General features: G+C 46.8%; 1 protein-coding gene across 1 annotated transcript in view; it reads right to left on the reverse strand.

Moving 5' to 3' along the window:
- Positions 1 to 22,312, reverse strand: part of LOC137355542 (adhesion G protein-coupled receptor L1-like) — a 392,986-nt gene that overhangs the window by 129,616 nt on the left and 241,058 nt on the right. The window contains exon 4 of the mRNA XM_068020788.1: positions 17,855 to 18,655. Within this exon, the coding sequence (XP_067876889.1) occupies positions 17,855 to 18,655 (801 nt within the window). The remainder of the gene's footprint in view (positions 1 to 17,854; positions 18,656 to 22,312) is intronic.

The following is a 22,312-nucleotide window of genomic DNA, read 5'->3' on the forward strand; positions in this document are numbered from 1 at the left end:
AAGTTTTTTTGTGAGTGTCATAAGCTTTCTTTTTCTGCTTTAACTTACCCTGTAAGCTTCTAGATAACCAGGGGGCTCTAGATTTGGCCGTACCACCCTTTATCTTTGTGGGGAAATGCCTACACTGTGCCTGTAGAATCTTGCTTTTGAATGCCTCCCACTGATTTGCCACTGATTTTCCTTCAAGTAGCTGTATCCAGTCCACTTTCGCCAGATCATCTCTCAGCATTTTAAAATATGCCTTCCCCCAATTTGGAACTTTTACTCTTGTTCTATCTTTGTCCTTTTCCATAATAATGCTAAATCTAACTGTATTATGGTCACTATCTCCAAAATGGTCACCCACTGTTACTTCATCCACTTGCCCAGCTTCATTTCCTCCAACTAAATTTAGAATTGCACCCCCTCTCGTTGGGCTGGTTACGTGTTGGCTAAAAATGTTCTCTTGAATGGAGTTCAAGAATTTTGTGCCCTCTGTGCCCTTCACACGGTTTGTATCCCAGTTGATGGTACAAGCTTTGGAAAGTCAGGAGGTGAGTTACTTGCCACAGAATTCCTAGCCTCTGAGCTGTTCTTGTAGCCACAGTATTTATATGGCTGTTCCAGTTAAGTTTCTGGTTAGTGGTAACTCCCAGGATGTTGAAGATGGAGGGGTTCAGTGATGGTAATGCCATTGAATCCCACTTATTAGCCCAAGCCTGAATGTTATCCAGGTCTTGCTGCATGTGGGTATGGACTGCTTCAATATCTGAGGAGTCACGAATGGTACTGAACATTGTGCAATCATCAGCAAACATCCCCACTTCTGACCTTATGATGCAGGGAAGGCCATTGATGAAGCAACTGAAGATGGTTGAGCCTAGGACACTACCCTGAGGAACTCCTGCAGCAATGATTGGCCTCCAACAACCTGAACAATCTTCCTTTGTGCTAGGTTTGACTCCAGCCTGTGGAGAGTTTTCTCCTTGATTCCCATTGACTTCAATTTTGCTAGGCCTCCTTGATGCCACACATGATGAAATGCTGCCTTGACGTCAAGGGCAGTCACTCTCAATTCATGCCTGCAATTCAGTTCTTTTGTCAATATTTGGACTAAGGCTATAATGAGGTCTGGAGCCTAGTGGCCCGGCAGAACTCAAACTGAGCATCAGTGAACAGGATATTGCTGAGTAAGTGTGGCTTGATAGCACTTCCAACCACTTCCATCATTTTGCTGATGATCGAGAGTGGACTGATAGGGTGGTAAATGGCTGGGTTGGATTTGTCCTGCTTTTTGTGGATAGGACATACCTGAGCAATTTTCCACATTGCCAGTGTTGTAACTGTACTGGAACAGCTTGGCTAGGGGCATGGGAAGGATGTTGTCAGGACCTGTAGCCTTTGCAGCATCCAGTGCCTTTAGCCATTTCTTGATATCACGTGGAGGAATCAAATTGGCTGAAGACTGGCATCAGTGATGCTGGGGACCTCGGGTGGAGGCAGAGATCAATCATCCACTCGGCACTTCTGGCTGAAGATTGTTGCAAATGCTTCAGCCTTGTCTTTTGCACTGATGTGCTGGGCTCCCCCATTGTTGAAAATTGGGATGTTTGTGGAGCCTCCTCCTCCTGTTAGTTGTTTAATTGTCCACCAACATTCATGACTGGATGTGGCAGGACTGCAGAGCTTAGATCTAATCCGTTGGTTGTGGGATTACTTAGCTCTGTCTAACGCATGCTGCTTCCGCTGTTTGGCACGCAAGTAGTCCTGACTTGTAGCTTCACCAAGTTGGCAACACAGTTTTAGGTATGCCTGATGCTCCTCCTGGCACGCTGTCATGCAACTCCTCGTTGAACCAGGGTTGATCCCCTGGATTGATTATAATGGTAGAATGGAGGATATGCCAGGCCATGAGGTTACAGATTGTGGTTGAATACAATTCTGCTCCTGCTGATAGCCCACAGCACCTCATGGATGCCCAGTTTTGAGTTGCTAGATCTGTTTGAAATCTATCCCATTTAGTGACACACAACTGGATGGAGGGTATGCTCAGTGTGAAGTCGGGTCTTTGTCTTCACAAGGACTGTGTGGTGGTCACTCCTACCAATACTGCCATGGACAGATTCATCTGCAACAGGTAGATCGGTGAGGACAAGGCCAAGTAGGTTTTTCTGTCTTGTTGGTTCCCTCACTACCTGCTGCAGACCCAGTCTAGCAGCTATGTCCTTTGGGACTCGGCCAGCTCGGTCAGTAGCGATGCTACCGAGCTGCTCTTGGTAACGGATGTTGTGTGATCGCCTTTAAGAGTGATGTCCTTTTAAGATCTTAGTATGCTAGTGAGTTGAGTACCAGGATGCAGTCATGCGACTACATGCCAGTCTCATTCTAACTAGTCCTGTAAATAGTTAGATCTGTGCTGTATTTCAGTTAGCTGTTTAATAAACCTGTTTGAGATCTTCAATCAACTGAACTCCATGCATCTCTTTTGTGTTGCATCAGACAACATAAAAAGCTTCTCATTGCAATGGACATTGAAGTTCCCCCACCCAGAGTACATTCTGTGCCTTTGCCACCTTTAATGCTTGTTCCAAGTGGTGTTCAACATGGAGCAGTACTGAACCATCAGCTGAGGGAGGGTAGCAGGTAGTAATGAGCAGGAGAGTTCCTTACCCATGTTTGATCGGATGCCATGGGGTCCGGAGTCAATATTGAGGACTCCCTGGTCAACCGTCTCTCAACTGTATACCAGTGTGCTGCCACCTCTGGTGGGTCTGTCCTATTGGTGGGACAGGACATACCCAGGGATGGTGATGAAAGAGTTTGGGACATTGTCTGTAAGGTATGATTCTGTGAGTATGACTATGCCAGGCTGTTGCTTGACTAGTCTGCGGGACAGCTCTCCCAATTTTGGCACAAGCCCCCAGATGTTAGTAAAGAGGACTTTGCAGGGTTGCCTGGGCAGGGTGTGCCATTGTTGTTTCTAGCGCCTAGGTTGATGCTGGGTGGTCCGTCCGGTTTTGTTTTTATTCGACTTTTCTGTTGTGTGATCGCCTTTAAGAGTGATGTCCCTTTAAGATCTTAGTATGCTAATGAGCTGAGTACCAGGATGCAGTCATGTGACTACATGCCAGTCTCATTCTAACTAGTCCTGTACAACTGAGTAGCTTGCTAGGCCATTTCAGAGGGCAGATATGCTGGTCGGGTTAGACAACAAGGGGTGGGAGGAGGCTCATGTGGAGCATAAATACTGGAATGGACTAGTTGAGTCAAAATTCTGTGCTGTAAAATTCTATGTAACACTATATAATTCATCCACCGACTCTTAATGTCACAAAGACGAGAGGCATTCGCATGGGGAATTCCAAGTCTAGGCAACAATTTAAGCAGAGCTGAGTAAAAAGTAGCAGCAAAAGTCCTGACTCAATTCTAAAGTACTTTAAAGAAAGCCGAGTAGGTAGAGAAACAAGAACCTTCATGATGACCAGACAAAATAGTCCTTTCCCCAGCTAAATCCACCTCAGGGATACCTGTTGCAGCCTCCAGCGCCACCACATTAATCACCTGGGGAAGACAATGCAAGGGAAAGGGTGATGCAGCTTTCCATTTCACCTTGACCCCTATCCTCATGGGGCGGTAAACACTTCTGGTGGAACTCTTTCTAAAAAAAAAAATGAGGTGCCATGTTTTGTGGGTGGATTTGAGGCAGCAGCTCTTTCTAGCATCCCAAATGGGGCAGTAACTCAGAGGAGAATTCCCCAATCCCTTAATGTCTAAACGAGCTTAAACCAATCATTTGTATGGCTGCACCTTCGCCACGACCAAATTATATGTCCCTAAATTCCAGCGGAATATAGGGCGGAACTTAAAGTTGACATCGCTTTGAGGTATCCTCTCCGAGTTCCAAGATCCAGCTCCCTCCACCCTTCCTGCAATGGTTTATACCCGAGCTACTGGCATTTCAAGGTGATGACCTTCTTTCAAAGTCAACCTCTCATCCTTATCAAAAACCACTGGTCCTTCAATCTCTCTGTTCCTCCCTTTGCCTCCAATCCTTCTGTCTCTCCGCCCTTTCCTCTGCCCCAGGGTTTGACAACATGTCTGTACATTACCAGTGCCGGGGTAAAACGTTTTGGGGTCCGTGACTGGTAATTTCAGGAATGAGAAATTTCTCATTGACGTTTTCTTCCCACTTTAAAAAAATTCACAGCTGACAGGAGCAGGAACAGCGACTTCCAAACTCAGGACAAGTTTATGGTTTTTGGTGGGTTTTTGAAAAAAAAAATTATTGTGAGGGGAATTGAATATAAAAGTAGGGAGGTTATGCTTCATCTTCACAGGGCATTGGTGAGACCACATCTGGAGTAATGTGTACAGTACTAGTCTCCTAATTTAAGGAAGGATGTAAATGCATTGGAAGCAGTTCAGAGAAGGTTTACTAGACTAATATCTGGAATGGGCAGGTTGTCTTATGAGGAAAAGTTGGACAGGCTAGGCCTGTATCTGCTGGAGTTTAGAAGAGTAAGAGGCGACTTGATTGATACAGATAAGATCCTGAGGGGTCTTGACAGGGTGGATGTGGAAAGGATGTTTCCTTTTGTGCGAGAATCTAGAACTAGGGGTCAGTGTTTAAAAATAAGGGGTCACCCATTTAAGGCAGAGATGAGGAGAAATCTTTTCTCTCAGAGGGTCGTGGTCGTGAGTCTTTGGAATTCTCTTCCTCAAAAGGCGGTGAAAGCAGAGTCTTTCAACATTTTTAAGGCAGAGGTAGATAGATTCTTGATAAACAAGGGGGTGAAAGGTTATCCGGGGTGGGTGGGAATGTGGAGTTGAGGTTACAATCAGATCAGCCATGATCTTGTTGAATGGTGAAGCAGGCTCGAGGGGCCGAGTGGCCTACTCCTGCTCCTAATTCGTATGTTTGTTTGTTCGTAAGATCACACCTGACAGAGGGACATCAATCCAGATTCTTCGCATCGCTACATCAAGTGTGTGGGCCGACATTGACTACTTGTGCAAGCAAAAACAATGCCAGGTACTCACTAAATAGGGAGAGGTGCATTTTAAATTGGACTGCGTTTTGATGACATGAGATTGACTATACACTTTATATACAGATTCATTGCCACCATGTCCATGGTGAGTCAATAATTTTGTCAAATGTCTGTGGTACAACATGCTGGTGCCTATCCCTGCTCTGCCTCCAATCCTTCTGTCTTGTCTTACTCCCAATTCCAACCATTCAGAGTCTCCATCCCTTTCTATCTCCTTGGTAGTCTGCCATTGCATAGGTTTGAGTTGGTTATGGTCTGGTTACTTTGCGACTGAATACCAGTCCTGCATTAACCCAGCAAAAAGCAGCCTTTCTCTGGAACTCCCCTCCTGTGACATTATTGAAATTCCATCCACTGACACCAAGGTGCACAGGAAGACTCCATATCTTGAAGGCCCTATACCAGTGCTTCACAATAGCACAAAATGTCTGCTCCTGTGCTGCAGCCAAACAGCCGGAAACGGTAATTGGAGTCGAATCTAAAGATACTAACAGGTGTGTGAGTAGCTAATATAAAAAACTAAAGGTGCAAGGGCCTGTCTAACTGATGCAATTGCTCGAGCCATAGTCCCAAAGGGCCATAGGCCATCTCTCCCCATTAGAGAGACAGTTGGTTATGTATAGCTTGAGGGTCACCACTCCCCGATACTGCATGTCTCCACATTGTTCTCTTCCAAGTCTGAATGACTCCATGTGCTGCAGAGGGGGCTCAGGTGCTTTGAATGAATAGGTCCCAGCCTCTACTTAATGGGCGAATACAGACAATGCAGCAGCATCCCGAGCTATCACAGGAGCCGAGTGGAATCAGTCAGCTGATCTGTTCCATGGGACACTGGAAGGGCTGTCAACCCTCCTGGAATCTTCTGCAACTGAAGACTGAGGACACTGCTGGGAGCAAAACCCAGGGAAAGAAAATCAGAGGAAAAATTGGGGCTTTGAACACTTGTGTTTGTTAGCGATGAAAAAAAAAACAAGCCGGGGGAAAATAGGCTGTTTGACAGTCATGATTTATTTGATTGAATCACTGGAGTCTATTTGCTTTTTGATCAGCGGGGCGCCTCGAGAACGAACGTGTCGGGCGAGCATCGGCGGCAGTGTGGGGAGGGAGGGCGCGAGGCAGTGGGAAGTGGGACATCATGTGATCAAACCTCCAGGAATATGGTCAACCCGGCTTGGCAACCCCAGACGTAGAGGCGTCAAGCTCATTGTGTCATTTGAATTCCAGATGCGTACATACTGTTCACTACTTGGGGAACGATTGCACTCCTGATGATAGATTATAAAATCATTTCTTATCCATTAAACAGCTCCTTGCACAGATTACAGCCCATGAACACTGTACACAGCTCACTGGATTAGACAGCTCTGATCTGCTCCTCCTCCCCTCTGACCTGGAGGTCAAACCCTGAATAATTTAGGCTTTAAACTCCAGCTCTCTCAAGCAGCAATATACCGCAGTGAATTATTCATTCCACGGCAGGGATAATTTTATTTCCAGCTAGAAGGCACACACGCTATGACTTTGCATTCTGTCGGCACAGTGCTGTCAAGGCTCCATCTGTTTTAACCTTTTTTCTGCCTGCTGGTTGCCACGGCAACTGAAAGGGCCCGATCAGGGACCATGCAGCCGAGCCCTCTCTGCAGGCCGTGTCTGTCGTTTGCCCATCGACCGCATCTGTCCACAATTCCCTGCAAGGTCTGGCTCACGTCAGTCACGCAATGGAATACTCACTGCTCATCTGGATCAATCAGTCAAAGGTCGCCTGCCATCCAGGATCAGAGCAGACGACTTGACTGGCATCCCTGACAGGGGGCCTGAACCGAACATCCTCCCCTTCCATTACTGTGGCCCGGATTATGTGCTATCGAAGGATGCACTGCAGCAATATAGCAGGTTAACCTTGAGCATACCTCCTCGTTTCGCACCTCCACTACCAAGAGCACGAGCAGCACTGTCATATGTACATACAAACTAGGAGCATGAGTAGGCCATTCGGCCCCTCGAGCCTGCTCCTCCGTTCTATAAGATCATGGCTGATCCGTTTGTGGACTCAACTCCACTTTCCTGCCTACCCCCGGATACCCTTTGACTCTCTTGTTTGTCAAGAATCTGTCTACCTCTGCCTTAAAAACATTCAATGACCCTGCCTCCACCGCTGTCTGGGGAAGAGAGTTCCACAGACTCACGGCCCTCTGAGAAAAAAAAAATTCTCCACATCTCTTGTCTTAAATAGGAGGCCCCTCATTTTTAAACTGTGTCCCCTCTCATCCTTTCAAACTCCAATGAATACAGACCCAGCCTGTCCAACCTTGCGTCATAAGATAGCCCTTTCATCCCAGGATTCAGTTGAGTGAACCTTCTTTGAACTGCTTCCAATGCAATTATATCCCTTCTTAAGTAAGGAAACTTAGGGCTTGGATTAGTACCTGGGAGTATGATGTTATTGCTATTACTGGGACTTGGTTGAGGGAAGGGCATGATTGGCAACTAAATATCCCAGGATACCGATCCTTCAGGCGGGAAAGAGAGGGAGGTAAAAGGGGTGGAGGAGTTGCATTACTGGTCAAAGAGGATATCACAGCTGTGCTGAAGGAAGGCACTATGGAGGACTCGAGCTGTGAGGAAATATGGGCAGAACTCAGAAATAGGAAGGGTGCGGTAACAATGTTGGGGCTGTACTACAGGCCTCCCAACAGCGAGCGTGAGATAGAGGTACAAATATGTAAACAGATTATGGAAAGATGTAGGAGCAACAGGGTGGTGGTGATAGGAGATTTTAATTTTCCCAACATTGACTGGGATTCACTTAGTGTTAGAGGTCTAAATGGAGCAGAATTTGTAAGGAGCATCCAGGAGGGTTTTCTAGAGCTGTATGTAAATAGTCCAACTCGGGAAGGGGCCATACTGGACCTGGTGTTGGGGAATGAGCCGGGCCAGGTGGTTGACGTTTCAGTAGGGGACTACTTTGGGAATAGTGATCACAATTCCGTAAGTGTTAGAATACCCATGGACAAAGACGAGAGTGGTCCTAAAGGAAGAGTGCTAAATTGGGGGAAGGCCAACGATACCAAAATTCGGCAGGAGCTGGGGAATGTAGATTGGGAGCAGCTGTTTGAAGGTAAATCCACATTTGATATGTGGGAGGCTTTTAAAGAGAGGTTGATTAGCGTGCAGGAGAGACATGTTCCTGTGAAAATGAGGGGTAGAAATGGCAAGATTAGGGAACCATGGATGACAGGTGAAATTGTGAGACTAGCTAAGAGGAAAAAGGAAGCATACATAAGGTCTAGGAGGCTGAAGAAAGACGAAGCTTTGAAAGAATATCGGGATTGTAGGCGCAATCTGAAACGAGGAATTAAGAGGGCTAAAAGGGGTCATGAAATATCTTTAGCAAACAGGGTTAAGGAAAATCCCAAAGCCTTTTATTCATATATAAGGAGCAAGAGGGTAACTAGAGAAAGGATTGGCCCACTCAAGGACAAAGGAGGAAAGTTATGCGTGGAGTCAGAGAAAATGGGTGAGATTCTAAACGAGTACTTTGCATCGGTATTCACCGAGGAGAGGGACATGACGGATGTTGAGGTTAGGGACAGATGTTTGATTACTCTAGGTCAAGTCGGCATAAGGAGGGAGGAAGTGTTGGGTACTCTAAAAGGCATTAAGGTGGACAAGTCCCCAGGTCCGGATGGGATCTATCCCAGGTTACTGTGGGAAGCGAGAGAGGAAATAGTTGGGGCCTTAACAGATATCTTTGCAACATCCTTAAACACGGGTGAGGTTCCGGAGGACTGGAGAATTGCTAATGTTGTCCCCTTGTTTAAGAAGGGTAGCAGGGATAATCCAAGTAATTATAGACCGGTGAGCCTGACGTCAGTGGTAGGGAAGCTGCTGGAGAAGATACTGAGGGATAGGATCTATTCCCATCTGGAAGAAAATGGGCTTATCAGTGATAGGCAACATGGTTTTGTGCAGGGAAGGTCATGTCTTACCAACTTAATAGAATTCTTTGAGGAAGTGACAAAGTTGATTGATGAGGGAAGGGCTGTAGATGTCGTATACATGGACTTCAGTAAGGCGTTTGATAAGGTTCCCCATGGTAGGCTGATGGAGAAAGTGAAGGCGCATGGGGTCCAAGGTGTACTAGCTAGATGGATAAAGAACTGGCTGGGCAACAGGAGACAGAGAGTAGCAGTGGAAGGGAGTTTCTCAAAATGGAGACGTGTGACCAGTGGTGTTCCACAGGGATCCGTGCTGGGACCACTGTTGTTTGTGATATACATAAATGATTTGGAGGAAAGTATAGGTGGTCTGATTAGCAAGTTTGCAGACGACACTAAGATTGGTGGAGTAGCAGATAGTGAAGGGGACTGTCAGAGAATACAGCAGAATATAGATAGACTGGAGAGTTGGGCAGAGAAATGGCAGATGGAGTTCAATCAGGGCAAATGCGAGGTGATGCATTTTGGAAGATCCAATTCAAGAGTGAACTATACAGTAAATGGAAAAGTCCTGGGGAAAATTGATGTACAGAGAGATTTGGGTGTTCAGGTCCATTGTTCCCTGAAGGTGGCAACGCAGGTAAATAGAGTGGTCAAGAAGGCATACGGCATGCTTTCCTTCATCGGATGGGGTACTGAGTACAAGAGTTGGCAGGTCATGTTACAGTTGTATAGGACTTTGGTTCGGCCACATTTGGAATACTGCGTGCAGTTCTGGTCGCCACATTACCAAAAGGATGTGGATGCTTTGGAGAGGGTGCAGAGGAGGTTCACCAGGATGTTGCCTGGTATGGAGGGCGCTAGCTATGAAGAGAGGTTGAGTAGATTAGGTGTACAAAATCATGAGAGGTATAGACAGGGTGGATAGCAAGAAGCTTTTTCCCAGAGTGGGGGATTCAATTACTAGGGGTCACGAGTTCAAAGTGAAAGGGGAAAAGTTTAGGGGGGATATGCGTGGAAAGTTCTTTACGCAGAGGGTGGTGGGTGCATGGAACGCATTGCCAGCGGAGGTGGTAGACGTGGGCACGATAGCGTCTTTTAAGATGTATCTAGACAGATACATGAATGGGCAGGAAGCAAAGAGATACAGACCCTTAGAAAATAGGCGACATGTTTAGATAGAGGATCTGGATCGGCGCAGGCTCTGGAGGGCCGAAGGGCCTGTTCCTGTGCTGTAATTTTCTTTGTTCTTCTTTGTTCTTTGAGACCAAAACTGTACACATTACTCTAGATGTGGTCTCACCAATGCCCTGTACAACAATAGCAAAATATCTCTACTTTTATATTCCATTTCGCCTTGCAATAAACGACAACATTGCATTTGCCTTCTTAATCACTTGCTGTACCGACATATTAACTTTTTACGTTTCGTATACATCCAGATCCCTCTGCATCTCAGAGTTCTGCAATCTCTCTCCATTTAAATATGTTGTACACGTACACGAGTCGAAGAGACTTAGTAGTTGGCAGGAAAAAAGACAGAGGCGCAAGGGGAGAGCCAACTGTGCAACAGCCCCAACAAACAAATTTCTCTGCAGCACCTGTGGAAGAGCCTGTCACTCCAGAATTGGCCTTTATAGCCACTCCAGGCGCTGCTTCACAAACCACTGACCACCTCCAGGCGCGTATCCATTGTCTCTCGAGATAAGGAGGCCCAAAAGAACACGTTATCACCTGAGGATTCCCTCCAAATCGCACAACCTCCTGGGTCTAATTCCCGAAGGGATCGTGGGAAAACCATCAGCAGAGGAACAAGGGCAGGAATTGGAGGGGAAAACAGAGCGGAACAAGGGCAACTGCAGATGGGCAATAGATTTGGCCTGGTCAGCATTTCCCTTATTCCGAGAACAAATGGAGAAAAAATGGAGTAGTCTCTGAGCTGTATCTGTGGATCTGCACAGCAAGGCAGCTAGACAGCAGTCAGTTAAGAGGGGAATGGCAAACCCAGGAGCATCGAGATTAGAGTGCTCACAGAACCATTGAATCATAGAAAAGTTATGGCACAGAAGGAGGCCATTCAGCCTATCATTTCTGCGCTGGCTGAATAACAAACTATCTGCTCAATCTAGTACCACCGTCCAGCACCTGGTCCGTAGCCTTGCAAGTTACAGCACTTCAGGTGCACGTCCAGGTACCTTTTAAATGAGTGGAGGGTTTCTGCCTCCACCACTGTTCCTGGCAGTGGAATTCCAGCCACCCACCACCCTCTGGGTGAAAAAGCTTTTCCTCATGTCCCCTCTAATCCTTCTATCAATCACCTTAAATCTGTGTCCCCTGATAATTGACCTCTCCGCAAAGGGAAACGGGTCCTTCCTGTCTACTCTATCAAGGCACCTCAAAATTTTGTACACATCAATTAAGTCACCCCTCAGCCTCCTCTGTTCTAAGGAAAACAACCATAGCCGATCCAATCTTTCCTCATAGCTGCAACTTTCAAGCCCTGGCAACATTCTTGTAAATCTCCTCTGTGCTCTCTCCAGAGTAATTATGTCCTTCCTGTAATGTGGTGACCAGAACTGTACACAATACTCCAGCTGTGGCCTAACCAGCATTTTATACAGTTCCAGCATCACATCCCTGCTTTTGAATTCTATACCTCGGCCAATAAAGGAAAGCATTCCATATGCCTTCTTCACCACTTTATCTACCTGTCCTACCACCTTCAGGGACCTGTGGACATGCACTCCAAGATTTCTCACTTCTTCTACCCCTCTCAATATCCTCCCATTTATTATGTATTCCCTCGCTTTGTTTTCCCTCCCCTAATGCGTTACCTCACACTTCTCTGGATTGAATTCCATTTGCCACTTTTCCGCCCACTCAACCAAACCATTGATATCATTCTAGAGTTTACAGCTATCCTCTTCACTATCAACTACACGGCCAGTTTCTGTGTCATCTGCAAATTTCCCAATCATGTCTCTCACATTTAAGTCCAAATCATTTCTGTACTCAACACTGAGCCCTGTGGGACGCCACTGGAAACCGCTTCCAATTCGCAAAAACATCCGTTGACCACGACCCTTTGCTTCCTGTCACTGAGCCAATTTTGGATCCCATTTGTCACATTCCCCTGCATCCCATGGGCTTTTATTTTCCTGACCAGTCTGCCATGTGGGGCCTTATCAAATGCCTTACTAAAATCCATGTAGACCACATCCACTGCACTCCCTCATCAATCCGTCTTGTTACTTCATCAAAAAATTCAATTAGTTTAGTAAGACACGACCTTCCCCTAACAAATCCATGTTGACTATCCCTGATTAATCTGTGCCTTTCTAAATGGCAGTTTATCCTGTCTCTCAGAATTGATTCTAATAATTTACCCACCATCAAAGGTCAGAGTGACCGGCCTATAATTATTTGGCCTAGCGCTTGCACCCTTTTTAAACAATGGTACAACGTTCGCAGACCTCCAATCATCTGGTACCTCGCCCATATCTAGTGGGGATTTAAAGATGATCCTCAAAGCATCTGCTATTTCCTCCCTGGCTTCCTTTAACAACCTGGGATGCAATCCATCTGGCCCTGGTGATTTATCCACTTTCAAGGATGTTCAGTTACGGAGATCCTGAGCTCAGTGGGAGTATCTCATGAAGATTCACGTGGTTGTGGAGGCTTTAGTCTCCATCACACTGTGGTTATTAACCAGGCCATCAGTGGACAGGCTGAAGGAGTGCGCAGGAGCAGGAAAAAAGAAACCGGAAACTAGTATTTATATAGCGCCATTCATGACCACCAGATGTCCCAAAGTGCTTTACAGCCAATGAGGTGCAGTCACTGTTGTAATGTAAGAAACACAGCAGCCAATTTACACACAGCAAGATCCCACAAACAGCAATATGATAATGACCAGATAATCTGTTTTTAGTCATGTTGGTTCAGAGATAAAAACTGACCAGGACATCAAGGAGAACTCCCCTGTCCTTCTTCGAAATAGTGTCATGGAATCTTTTACATCCACCCAACAGGGCAGATGGGTCCTTGGTTCAATGCCTCATCTGAAAGATGACGCCTCTAACAGTGTAGCACTCCCTCAGTACTTCACTGGCCTGTCAGCCTGGATTATGTGCTCAAGTCCCTGGAGTTAGAATCCCCAAGAGGAATGGCATAACATTGTTAAACCCATTGCTCTGGGAGTTCGGCCAACTGGAGTTATGCCTGCTACATTTAATTACGTCTGGAGGAAGTGAACAGAATAAATTCTGGCAGACGTTTCAAAAACCTACCTGGGCACATGTGGGAAGTAATCCGCTTTATCCAGTATAACTCCAAATCCAGCAGTGAGCTAAACGAACAGTCAAACAGTTTTACTGGTGCTGTTTGATAAATTAGTGTTGGCCAGGACATTGGGAGCACTCTCCTCCCCTTCCTAGATTGACGCTATTGAATATTTACCACCACTTATTCAAACGATAGCACTTCCACCAATGCAGCACTCCCTCAGTACTGCACTGAAATAACAGCCTCGTTTTGTGCCTGGAGTGCGGCTTGCAGCATCACACTGGTGGTTGGAGGGTTTGAGATTTTGAACACTTGCTAGATAGCACCCTGGAAGTTTGCACAAAACTTTACCTCCCTGGATTACTTCGAAACAAGCATTTGCTAATGGATTTCCATTAACCCCTTCTCCTTCATGGGAAGAATAGAAGAGTAGAATATTGTTTAAATGGGGAGAATGCTGTGATACAGAGAGATCATGCATAAATCACATAAGGTTAGCATGCAGGTACAGCTCGTTATTGGGATGGCAAATGGAATGTTGACCTTTATTGCAAGGGGGATGGAATATAAAAGTGGGGAATTCTTGCCACAACTGCACAAGGTATTGCTGACACCACAGCTACAATACTGTGTACAGTTTTGGTCTCCTTATTTAAGGAGGGATATACTTGCATTGAAGGCAGTTCAGAGAAGGTTCACTAGGTTGATTCCTGGGATGAAGGGGTTGTCCTACGGGGAAAGATTGAGCAGGTTGGTCCTATACTCATTGGAGTTTAGAAGAATGAGAGGTGATCTAATGGAAACATATAAGATTCTGAGGGGGCTTGACAGGGTAGATGCTGAGAGGATGTTTCCTCTCATGGGGGAATCTAGAACTAGGGGGCACAGTTTAAAAATAAGGGCTCTCCCATTTAAGACGGAGATGAGGAGGAATTTCTTCTCTCAGAGGGTCGTTAATCTTTGGGATTCTCAAACCCAGAGAGCAGTGGAAGCTGGGTCATTGAATATATTCAAGGCTGAGTTATCCAGCTATTTGATCTACAAGGGAGTCGAGGGTTATGGGGGGGTGCTGGCAGGAAAGTGGAATTAAGGCCACAATCAGATCAGCCATGATCTTATTGAATGGTGGAGCAGGCTCGAGGGGCCGAATGGCCTACCTTCGCTCCTATTTCTTATGTTCTTATTATTGAGCCTCCTACCATCAACACCTTTAGGCGCGATACTGACCAGAAGCTTAACTGGGCCAGCCACATTGATACCGTGACTACGAGAACAGGTCAGAGGCTGTGTACTCTGCATTGCCTGGCTCCCCTTCTGACTGTTCAAAGCTTCCCAACCATTTAGAAACATCAAGCCAAGAGTGACATCCCACCACCACCACCTTTCCAGGGCAATTCAGGATGGACAATAAGTGGTAGTGTAGTGGTCATGTTACTAGACTAGTAATTCAGAGGTTGGACTAATGCTCCAGAGTTTGGAAATTCAATTAATTAATAAATCTGAAATTAAAAAAAAACTAGACTCTCGAAAAATGATCGTGAAGCTACCAGATTGTTGTTAAAAACCCATTTGGTTCACAAGGGAAGGAAATCTGCTGTCTTTACTTGGTCTGGCCTATGCTTGACTCCAGATCCACAGCAATGTGATTGTTTTTTAAGTGCCCCCTGTAATGGTGCAGCAAGCTGCTCAGTTGGATCAAACTGCGACAAAATTAGCACTGTGGGTGTACCTACACCACATGGACTGCAGTAGTTCAGGAAGATGGCTGGGATGGGCACTAAACGCTGGCCTTACCAGCGATACCCACGTCCCAGGAACAGATAACATATATATAACAAAAAGAGAACAAATGGGCCAAAGTTTAGGAGTTGTTTTATTTTTCTGGTAATAGGCAGGTGGAACCTGAATGGTGTTTCACTGGACTGCACAATCTGCTTTATAAAGCCTTTGGTTTCTTCACAAAGCAGCTGGTCCTTGGGAAATAGATCTGAGTTTCTTATTGTTCGCTGTGAGAGGTGACCTTTCCGAACATCAGCCACATCACCAGCAACCAGATCAATGTCACTCAAACCTGGTTGCTTGGAGAATAGAATAACTTCACTAGGATGTTATCGTATTCACCCCCTCCTGAAGTATCTCAAAGCCAGACTCCGCTCTCTGATTCTGGGCACATGCACATTGCTTTCTCGACGCTCAAGATCAACATCTTCTACAGCTTTGCACCAGCTCACTTTAGCATTTGATGAAAAAAAAATCAGGTTCAGCTCTTCTGCTGCTGAAACCCTCACCTGTGCCTTCATTACATCCAGACTTGACTATTCCAACACACTGGTCTCCCACATTCTACCCTCTGTAAACTTGAGGACATCCAAAACTCTGCTGCCCATGTCTTAACTCACACAAGTCCTGCTCCCCGATCACCCCTGTGCTCACTGACCTAGATTGGCTCCTGGTCAAGCAACGTCTTGATTTTAAAATTCTCATTTTTGTTTACAAATCCCTCCATGGCCTCGCCCCTCCCTATCTCTGTAATCTCCTCCAGCCCTACAACCCTCCAAGATATCTGCACTCCTCTAATTCTGGCCTCTTCAGCATCCCCGCTTTTAATTGTTCTGCCATTGGTTGCCTAGACCCCAAGTTCTGGAATACCCTCCAGACACCTCTCTGCCTCGCCTCCTTTAAGACACTCCTTAAAACCTACCTCCTTGACCAACCTTTTGGTCATCTGCGCTAATGTCTCCTTTTGTGGCTCGGTGTCATATTTTGTTTTATAATGCTCCTGTAAAGAACCTTGGGTAGTTCCATTACATTAAAGGTGCTATATAAATGTAAGTTGTTGTTGTCCATTTAGTTCACCTTCTATCAGTTGTCGCAAGATAAAACAATAATGGGCTTGTTTTCGAGTCACAGCGATTAATCTGTCATCAATTAGCGGCTTGCGGGGCCTCAGTTCAATGTCTCATCTGACAGACGGCACCTCTGACAGTGCAGCACCGCCTCAGTACCGCACTGGAGGGGTCGGCCTGGGTTATGGGCTCACGTCTCTGGAGTGAACCCATGACAATCTGACTCAAAAGGCAAGAGTGAACCCGAGCCCTGATTCTGATTAGGAGCCTCTCTCTTTATTCTACGTAGCATGGAATAGGTGCAGGGTGAGGGGGAGGCTGTGCTTCCTACCCTGGGTCAGGAACGGGCCAGGTGAACAATTTCAGCAGCTGTGTACAGATTCCGTCTGCAAATGTAACACCAGTATCACTTAATAACAGGCCATAGTTTCAATATGCACGATAACACTCCATTGCTTCACTGTAGATGGACTAACAGTCCATTGTTTGATTGTAACTACACCAGTGCTCCAGGTACAGTAGAATAGTGGCTATGTTACTGCAGTACTGAACAACAAGGCTAGACTAATGATCTTGGTAGACATGAGTTCAAATCCCACTACGGCAGTTTGACAATTTTAATTCTGTTGATTGAATAGAAATCTGGCTAGTATCAGTAATGGTGACCATGAAGCTTGTTGCAAAATCCCAACTCGTTCACTAATGTCCTTTAGGGAAGGAAATCTGCTGTCCTTACCTGGTCTGGCCTACATGTGACTCCAGACGCACAGCAATGTGGTTGACTCTTAACTGCCCTCTGAAACAGCCTAGCAAGCCACTCAGTTGCATCAAACCGCTATGGAAAAGTCAAATAAGAATAAAATTGAACGGACCACCTGGCATTGACCTAGGACACAACAAAGGCACACACAGCCCAGTTGATCTTGCAAAGTCCTCCTTGCCAACATCTGGGGAGTTGTGCCAAATTAAACGTTATAAGTTAAAATCAACGTGAAGAAAGCAATTTTGATATCAAAACTATTATTGTCAATTACCGTCCCATCAGCAATCAGCAAAGTGATGGAAGGTGTCATCGACAGTGCTATCAAGCAGCACTTACTCAGCAATAACCTGCTCAGCGATGCTCAGTTTGGGTTCTGCCAGGGCCACTCAGCTCCTGACCTCATTACAGCCTTGGTTCAAACATGGACAAAAGAGCTGAATTCCAGAGGTGAGGTGAGAGTGACTGCCCTTGACATCAAGGCAGCATTTGATTGAATATGGCATCAAGGAGCCCGAGCAAAACTAGAGTCAATGGGAATCCGGGGGAAAACTCGCCACTGGTTGGAATTGTACCCACATCCCATGAATGAACAAATAAAAAAAAAGGTTCCACTGGAGATTCAACAACATTCCACATTTCACTGCAGATACAATAACACTCCACTGGCTCATTGTGTTGGTACAACACCCTGGCCTCCATTGTAAGTAATGGCTCACTTCAGGGATGGCCTGAAACAGCAATGATCTCCTTAGAATCCAACGCAGATGTCTTTTGATCCAGAGAGACCCTGTTAGAAAATCTACATGATGCAATCAATACTGGAATAAAAACAAATGAAAATGAGATTTTGGAGGGGAAAGGTTATAATGCAAGTTCCATCACACCTTATCAAAGTAACTGATCACCTTATCTCAAACTCCCCAACCCAATGCCAGAATGAAGAATAACTCTCACAGGAGGTGACAAAGTTTGAAGATGAGAAGCGGGTCCTACCTGCGGTTGGGTCGGGGGGTCCAAACTCCAGTGAGTACCTCAGCACAAAGTGGTTGTTCCAGACGTACAGCTGATTGTCCCGGGGGTTGTAATCCACAGACGAGACATACTGGTAGGGGTTGGGGAAGGCGATGGACACAGGCTCCTCCCGGTCGAGGTTGGTGTTGAAGGCGAAGTCGATGGTGTTGCCAATGACCTCGCTGTCGTCCTCCTTAGACACGGAGCGCACGGCGTAGAGCACGCCACAGACCATGAAGGCGTTGGAGGCCGAGCGCTTGTCGTACACCGTCTCCCAGGTGCCCTCAAACCGTAGGGTGTAGGGGTTGAGCTGGCTCACCACCAGCTTGCCATTGTTCTGCTCAGTGGCGTAGATGGCCCACAGCCCGTTCTCGTCAACAGCCAGGTCGATGTCGGTCTTGCCCCCCCAGCGGTAGGGCGAGGTGTCGTGGTAGTTGGCGCCGCCAATGATGGCCTCGCCGCTTTTGATGCGGGTCCGCAGGTCAAACTTGACCACGTTGCGAGTCCTCTCCTTGTTGTAGAAGACGGCGCCATCGTACACCACAAAGCCGGTGCCATCCACACGGTGGGGCAGACGGTACGAGGTGGTGGGCCTGCCGGCTGTGTAGTCCCCCCACGAGCCGTACTCTGTCAGTGTGTCGGTGCGGTACGGGATCCACGGCATGTAGTAAATGCGGTCGCCGGCTTGAAGCGGATCCTTGCACCAAGCGCCTGCCTCGTGCTCCGACTCGAAGACATTGGTCGGTTCGAAGACTTTCCGCAACGTCCCAGGACAGACGAATACTATGGAGCAAGTGGGATAGAGACACAAACCGATCACTTTTATTGTTAATGATACATATTATGTAACATAATATAAAACAGTCAGACTTATTTTGATATTTGATTCATTGACAGACCCAGTCTGCTATGAGCTGGTGCTTGCAATCCAATCATGAGCTGGTATTCTGACCATCCTTCATTCAGGACTGTTGAATGAATTCATCCATTGCTTCATTGACTAGATTTCACCAATGATACTTCTCTGTGTCATCAAGAGTCTGATTGTTCTCGCCTCAGGGTCTGAGCTCGGCCATTCAGAGCCAACCTGCTGTCTGAAGTGAATGAAAAACAGATGGGCACCGTGCCCTGGGGCAATGCTCCATCTCCCCTCCCTCACCCTAATAGTCCACTGGGAGATAAAGACATTGAAGGGGTTCATGTTAACTGTGGGTGATGGTGTAGAATGAGAGCTATTGAAGTGGCTGCCCATTATAGGGCCCGCCCGATTTGTTAACCAACTAACTTTGTTACATTAATCGATTTTTCCTTCCCGTTAATGCAGCTGGAAGAGGAAATCGTTCCTTTAATGGCGGCCACTTCAATATTCCCTGTCATACACCACGGCCCAAGGTAAAATAGACCCTGCTGTGTGGTGTATCGCCAAGCCATGCAGGCCAGAAGGACCCAGATTTGAGCCCCACTTTGTGTTGAGTTAGCTTATAATCTACTGGGCCCACAATTTGGGTGCCACAATTGGCCTCAGTTAGGGCGAGGAAAAACCAGCCAAGGGTTCCTACTCCTGATCGGCATCTGATAATTCCTGCAAGAGAACGTGCTTGGTTGGACGATACCCGAGTAGGGGCTTGGGCGAGACTGCAAAGGTGCCTCTACTGTTCAATAAACTGTCAGTGCTCACTCTCGGCCAAAACTTTTAAAATGACCAATTAACGCCTACGGAACTGTGCCCCAGCTGGTAGAAAGGCAGCAAAAGAAAAAAGCTGAGTCATTGGAAGACCTTCCCAGGTTTATGCGGGAACAGTGAGACTCAGTGACGGGTAAGACAGACACTGCAGCGAGGTAACAGAGAGACTCGGTGATGGGGGAGCAGAATAACAAGGAGATTCAGAGAAAGATTAACAGGAAGACATTAATAAGCTTGCAGAATGGGAGCAGAATTGGCAAACGAACTACAATATAGATATCCGTGAGGTAGTACATTTAGGTAGGAAGATAAAGGCTGCCACACACTCTTTAGAAAATAAGTATCAAAATGGGGTAGAGGAGCAAAAGGATCTGGGAACACAAATCACTGTGACACAGGTTAATAAGACCATTAAAAAAAGCAAACCAAGTACTGGGGCTCATTTTTAGAGGGATCGAATTGAAAAGCAGAGAAGTTCTGCTAAACTTATATAGAACCTTGTTTCGACCAGACTTGCGGTCTCAATATTATAGTGGACAATGGAGAAGGCGGAATATTATCAGACTGGTGATCTTTTCTCTGGATAACAGAAGACTGAGGGGTCACCAGACAGAGGTCTTTAAGATTATGGAGGGGTTTGATAGGGTAGATGTTGAGAAAATGATTCCAATTGAGTGCAAGACTGGAACTAGGGGGCCATAAATATGGGATAGTCACTAATAAATCCAATAGGGAATTCAGGAGAAACCTTTTTTGGTTGGTGGCGAGAATGTGGAACTCGCAAACACAGGGAGTCAACGAGGTGAATACCATATTGTACCTACCACTGCCTCTATCTCGGAGTCTCTGTGGGTATCTCTGTCGTCCTCTGTCTCTGAGTAGTAATGACCTGGAACCCGCTGCCTATGAGGGCAGTAGAAGCAGGGACGATAGGTGATTTCAAAAGGAAATTGGATGGGCACTTGAGGGAACCAAACGTGTAGAGCTGCGGGGATAGAGCAAGGGAACGGGATTGACTGAATTGCTGTAGAGAGAGCCAGAATGGACTTGATGGGCCGAATGCCCTCCTTCTGTGCCGTAATGACTCTGAGATACATTTAAAGGGAAGTTAGATAAACAGATGGGGGAGACAGGAATAGAGGGATATGTAGATAGGGCTAGATGAAGAGGGGTGAGAGGAGGCTTGACTGGAGCTTCTGGGCTGAATGGCCTGTTTCTGTGCTTGAAATATTTTGCACTGCTATATAAACAGGGAGACACAGAGACAGGCGACCAGAGACCTGGTGATATCATGATAGTATCACACAGTGATAGGGTAACTGATATTCTGTAGGGTAAGTGATGTAATGTGGCATATAGGATGTACATAGGCAGTAACATGTGGTTTATGAATCAAAAACAGGGGATTTCACCCCTTCTCTAATTTTCCACCAGCCAATTACCGACAATTATCTTTGAGTGCCAAATATCTACAACATGCTTGAGTAGGAGAGTATGAGGGCTTCCCCAGCTTTGGAATATCAAGTACCAGCCAGTGATGGTGAGGGGTGACGGTCAACATGAGGGGTGAAGGTCAGTGTGAGGAATGAGGGTCAGTGTGAGGGGTGAAGCTCAGGGTGAGGGTGACGGTCAGCGTGAGGGTGACGGTCAGCGTGAGGGGTGATGGTCCGTGTGAGAGTGACAATCAGCGTGAGAGTGAGGGTCAGTGTGAGAGTGAGGGTCAGTGTGAGAGTGAGGGTCAGTGTGAAGGGTGATGGTCAGCGTGAGAGTGACGGTCAGCGTGAGAGTCAGTGTGAGAGTGACGATCAGTGTGAGAGTGATAGTCAACATGGGGGGTGACGGTCAGTGTGAGGGGTGAGGGTCAGTGTGAGGGGTGAAGCTCAGGGTGAGGGTGACGGTCAGCGTGAGGGTGACGGTCAGCGTGAGGGGTGATGGTCCGTGTGAGAGTGACAATCAGCGTGAGAGTGAGGGTCAGTGTGAGAGTGAGGGTCAGTGTGAAGGGTGATGGTCAGCGTGAGAGTGACGGTCAGCGTGAGAGTCAGTGTGAGAGTGACGATCAGTGTGAGAGTGATAGTCAACATGGGGGGTGACGGTCAGTGTGAGGGGTGAGGGTCAGTGTGAGAGTGATAGTCAGTGTGAGGGGTGACGGTCAGTGTGAGGGATGATGGTCAGCGTGAGGGCTGACGGTCAGTGTGAGGGGTGATGGTCAGTGTGAGAGCGATGATCAGCGTATGAGTGATGGTTAGTGTGAGGGGTGATGGTCAGTATGAGAGTGATGGTCTGTGTGAGGGGTGACAGTCAATGTGAGGGTGAGGGTCAGTGTGCGGGGTGATGGTCAATGAGAGGAGTGACGGTCAGCATGAGGGATGACGTTCAGCGTGAGGGGTGATGGTCAAGGGAAGGAGTGACAGTCAGTGTGAGGGGTGATGGTCAGTTTGAGAGTGACGGTCAGTGTGGTAGTCACAGTCAGTCTGAGGGGTGACGGTCAGTGTGAGGGAGGAGGGTCAGCATGAGGATGAGAGTCAGTGTGAGGGTTTTTTTTTTAACTTATTCATTCATGGGATGTAGGCATCACTGGCCAGGCCAGCATTTATTGCCCATCCCTAATTGCCCTGAGAAGGTGGTGGTGAGCTGCCTTCTTGAACCGCTGCAGTCCATGTGAGGTAGGTACACCCACAGTGCTGTTAGGAAGGGAGTTCCAGGATTTTGACCCAGCAACAGTGAAGGAACGGCGATACAGTTCCAAGTCAGGATGG

Source organism: Heterodontus francisci, chromosome 43 (assembly GCF_036365525.1).
Source record: "Heterodontus francisci isolate sHetFra1 chromosome 43, sHetFra1.hap1, whole genome shotgun sequence".
Lineage (NCBI taxonomy): Eukaryota > Metazoa > Chordata > Chondrichthyes > Heterodontiformes > Heterodontidae > Heterodontus > Heterodontus francisci.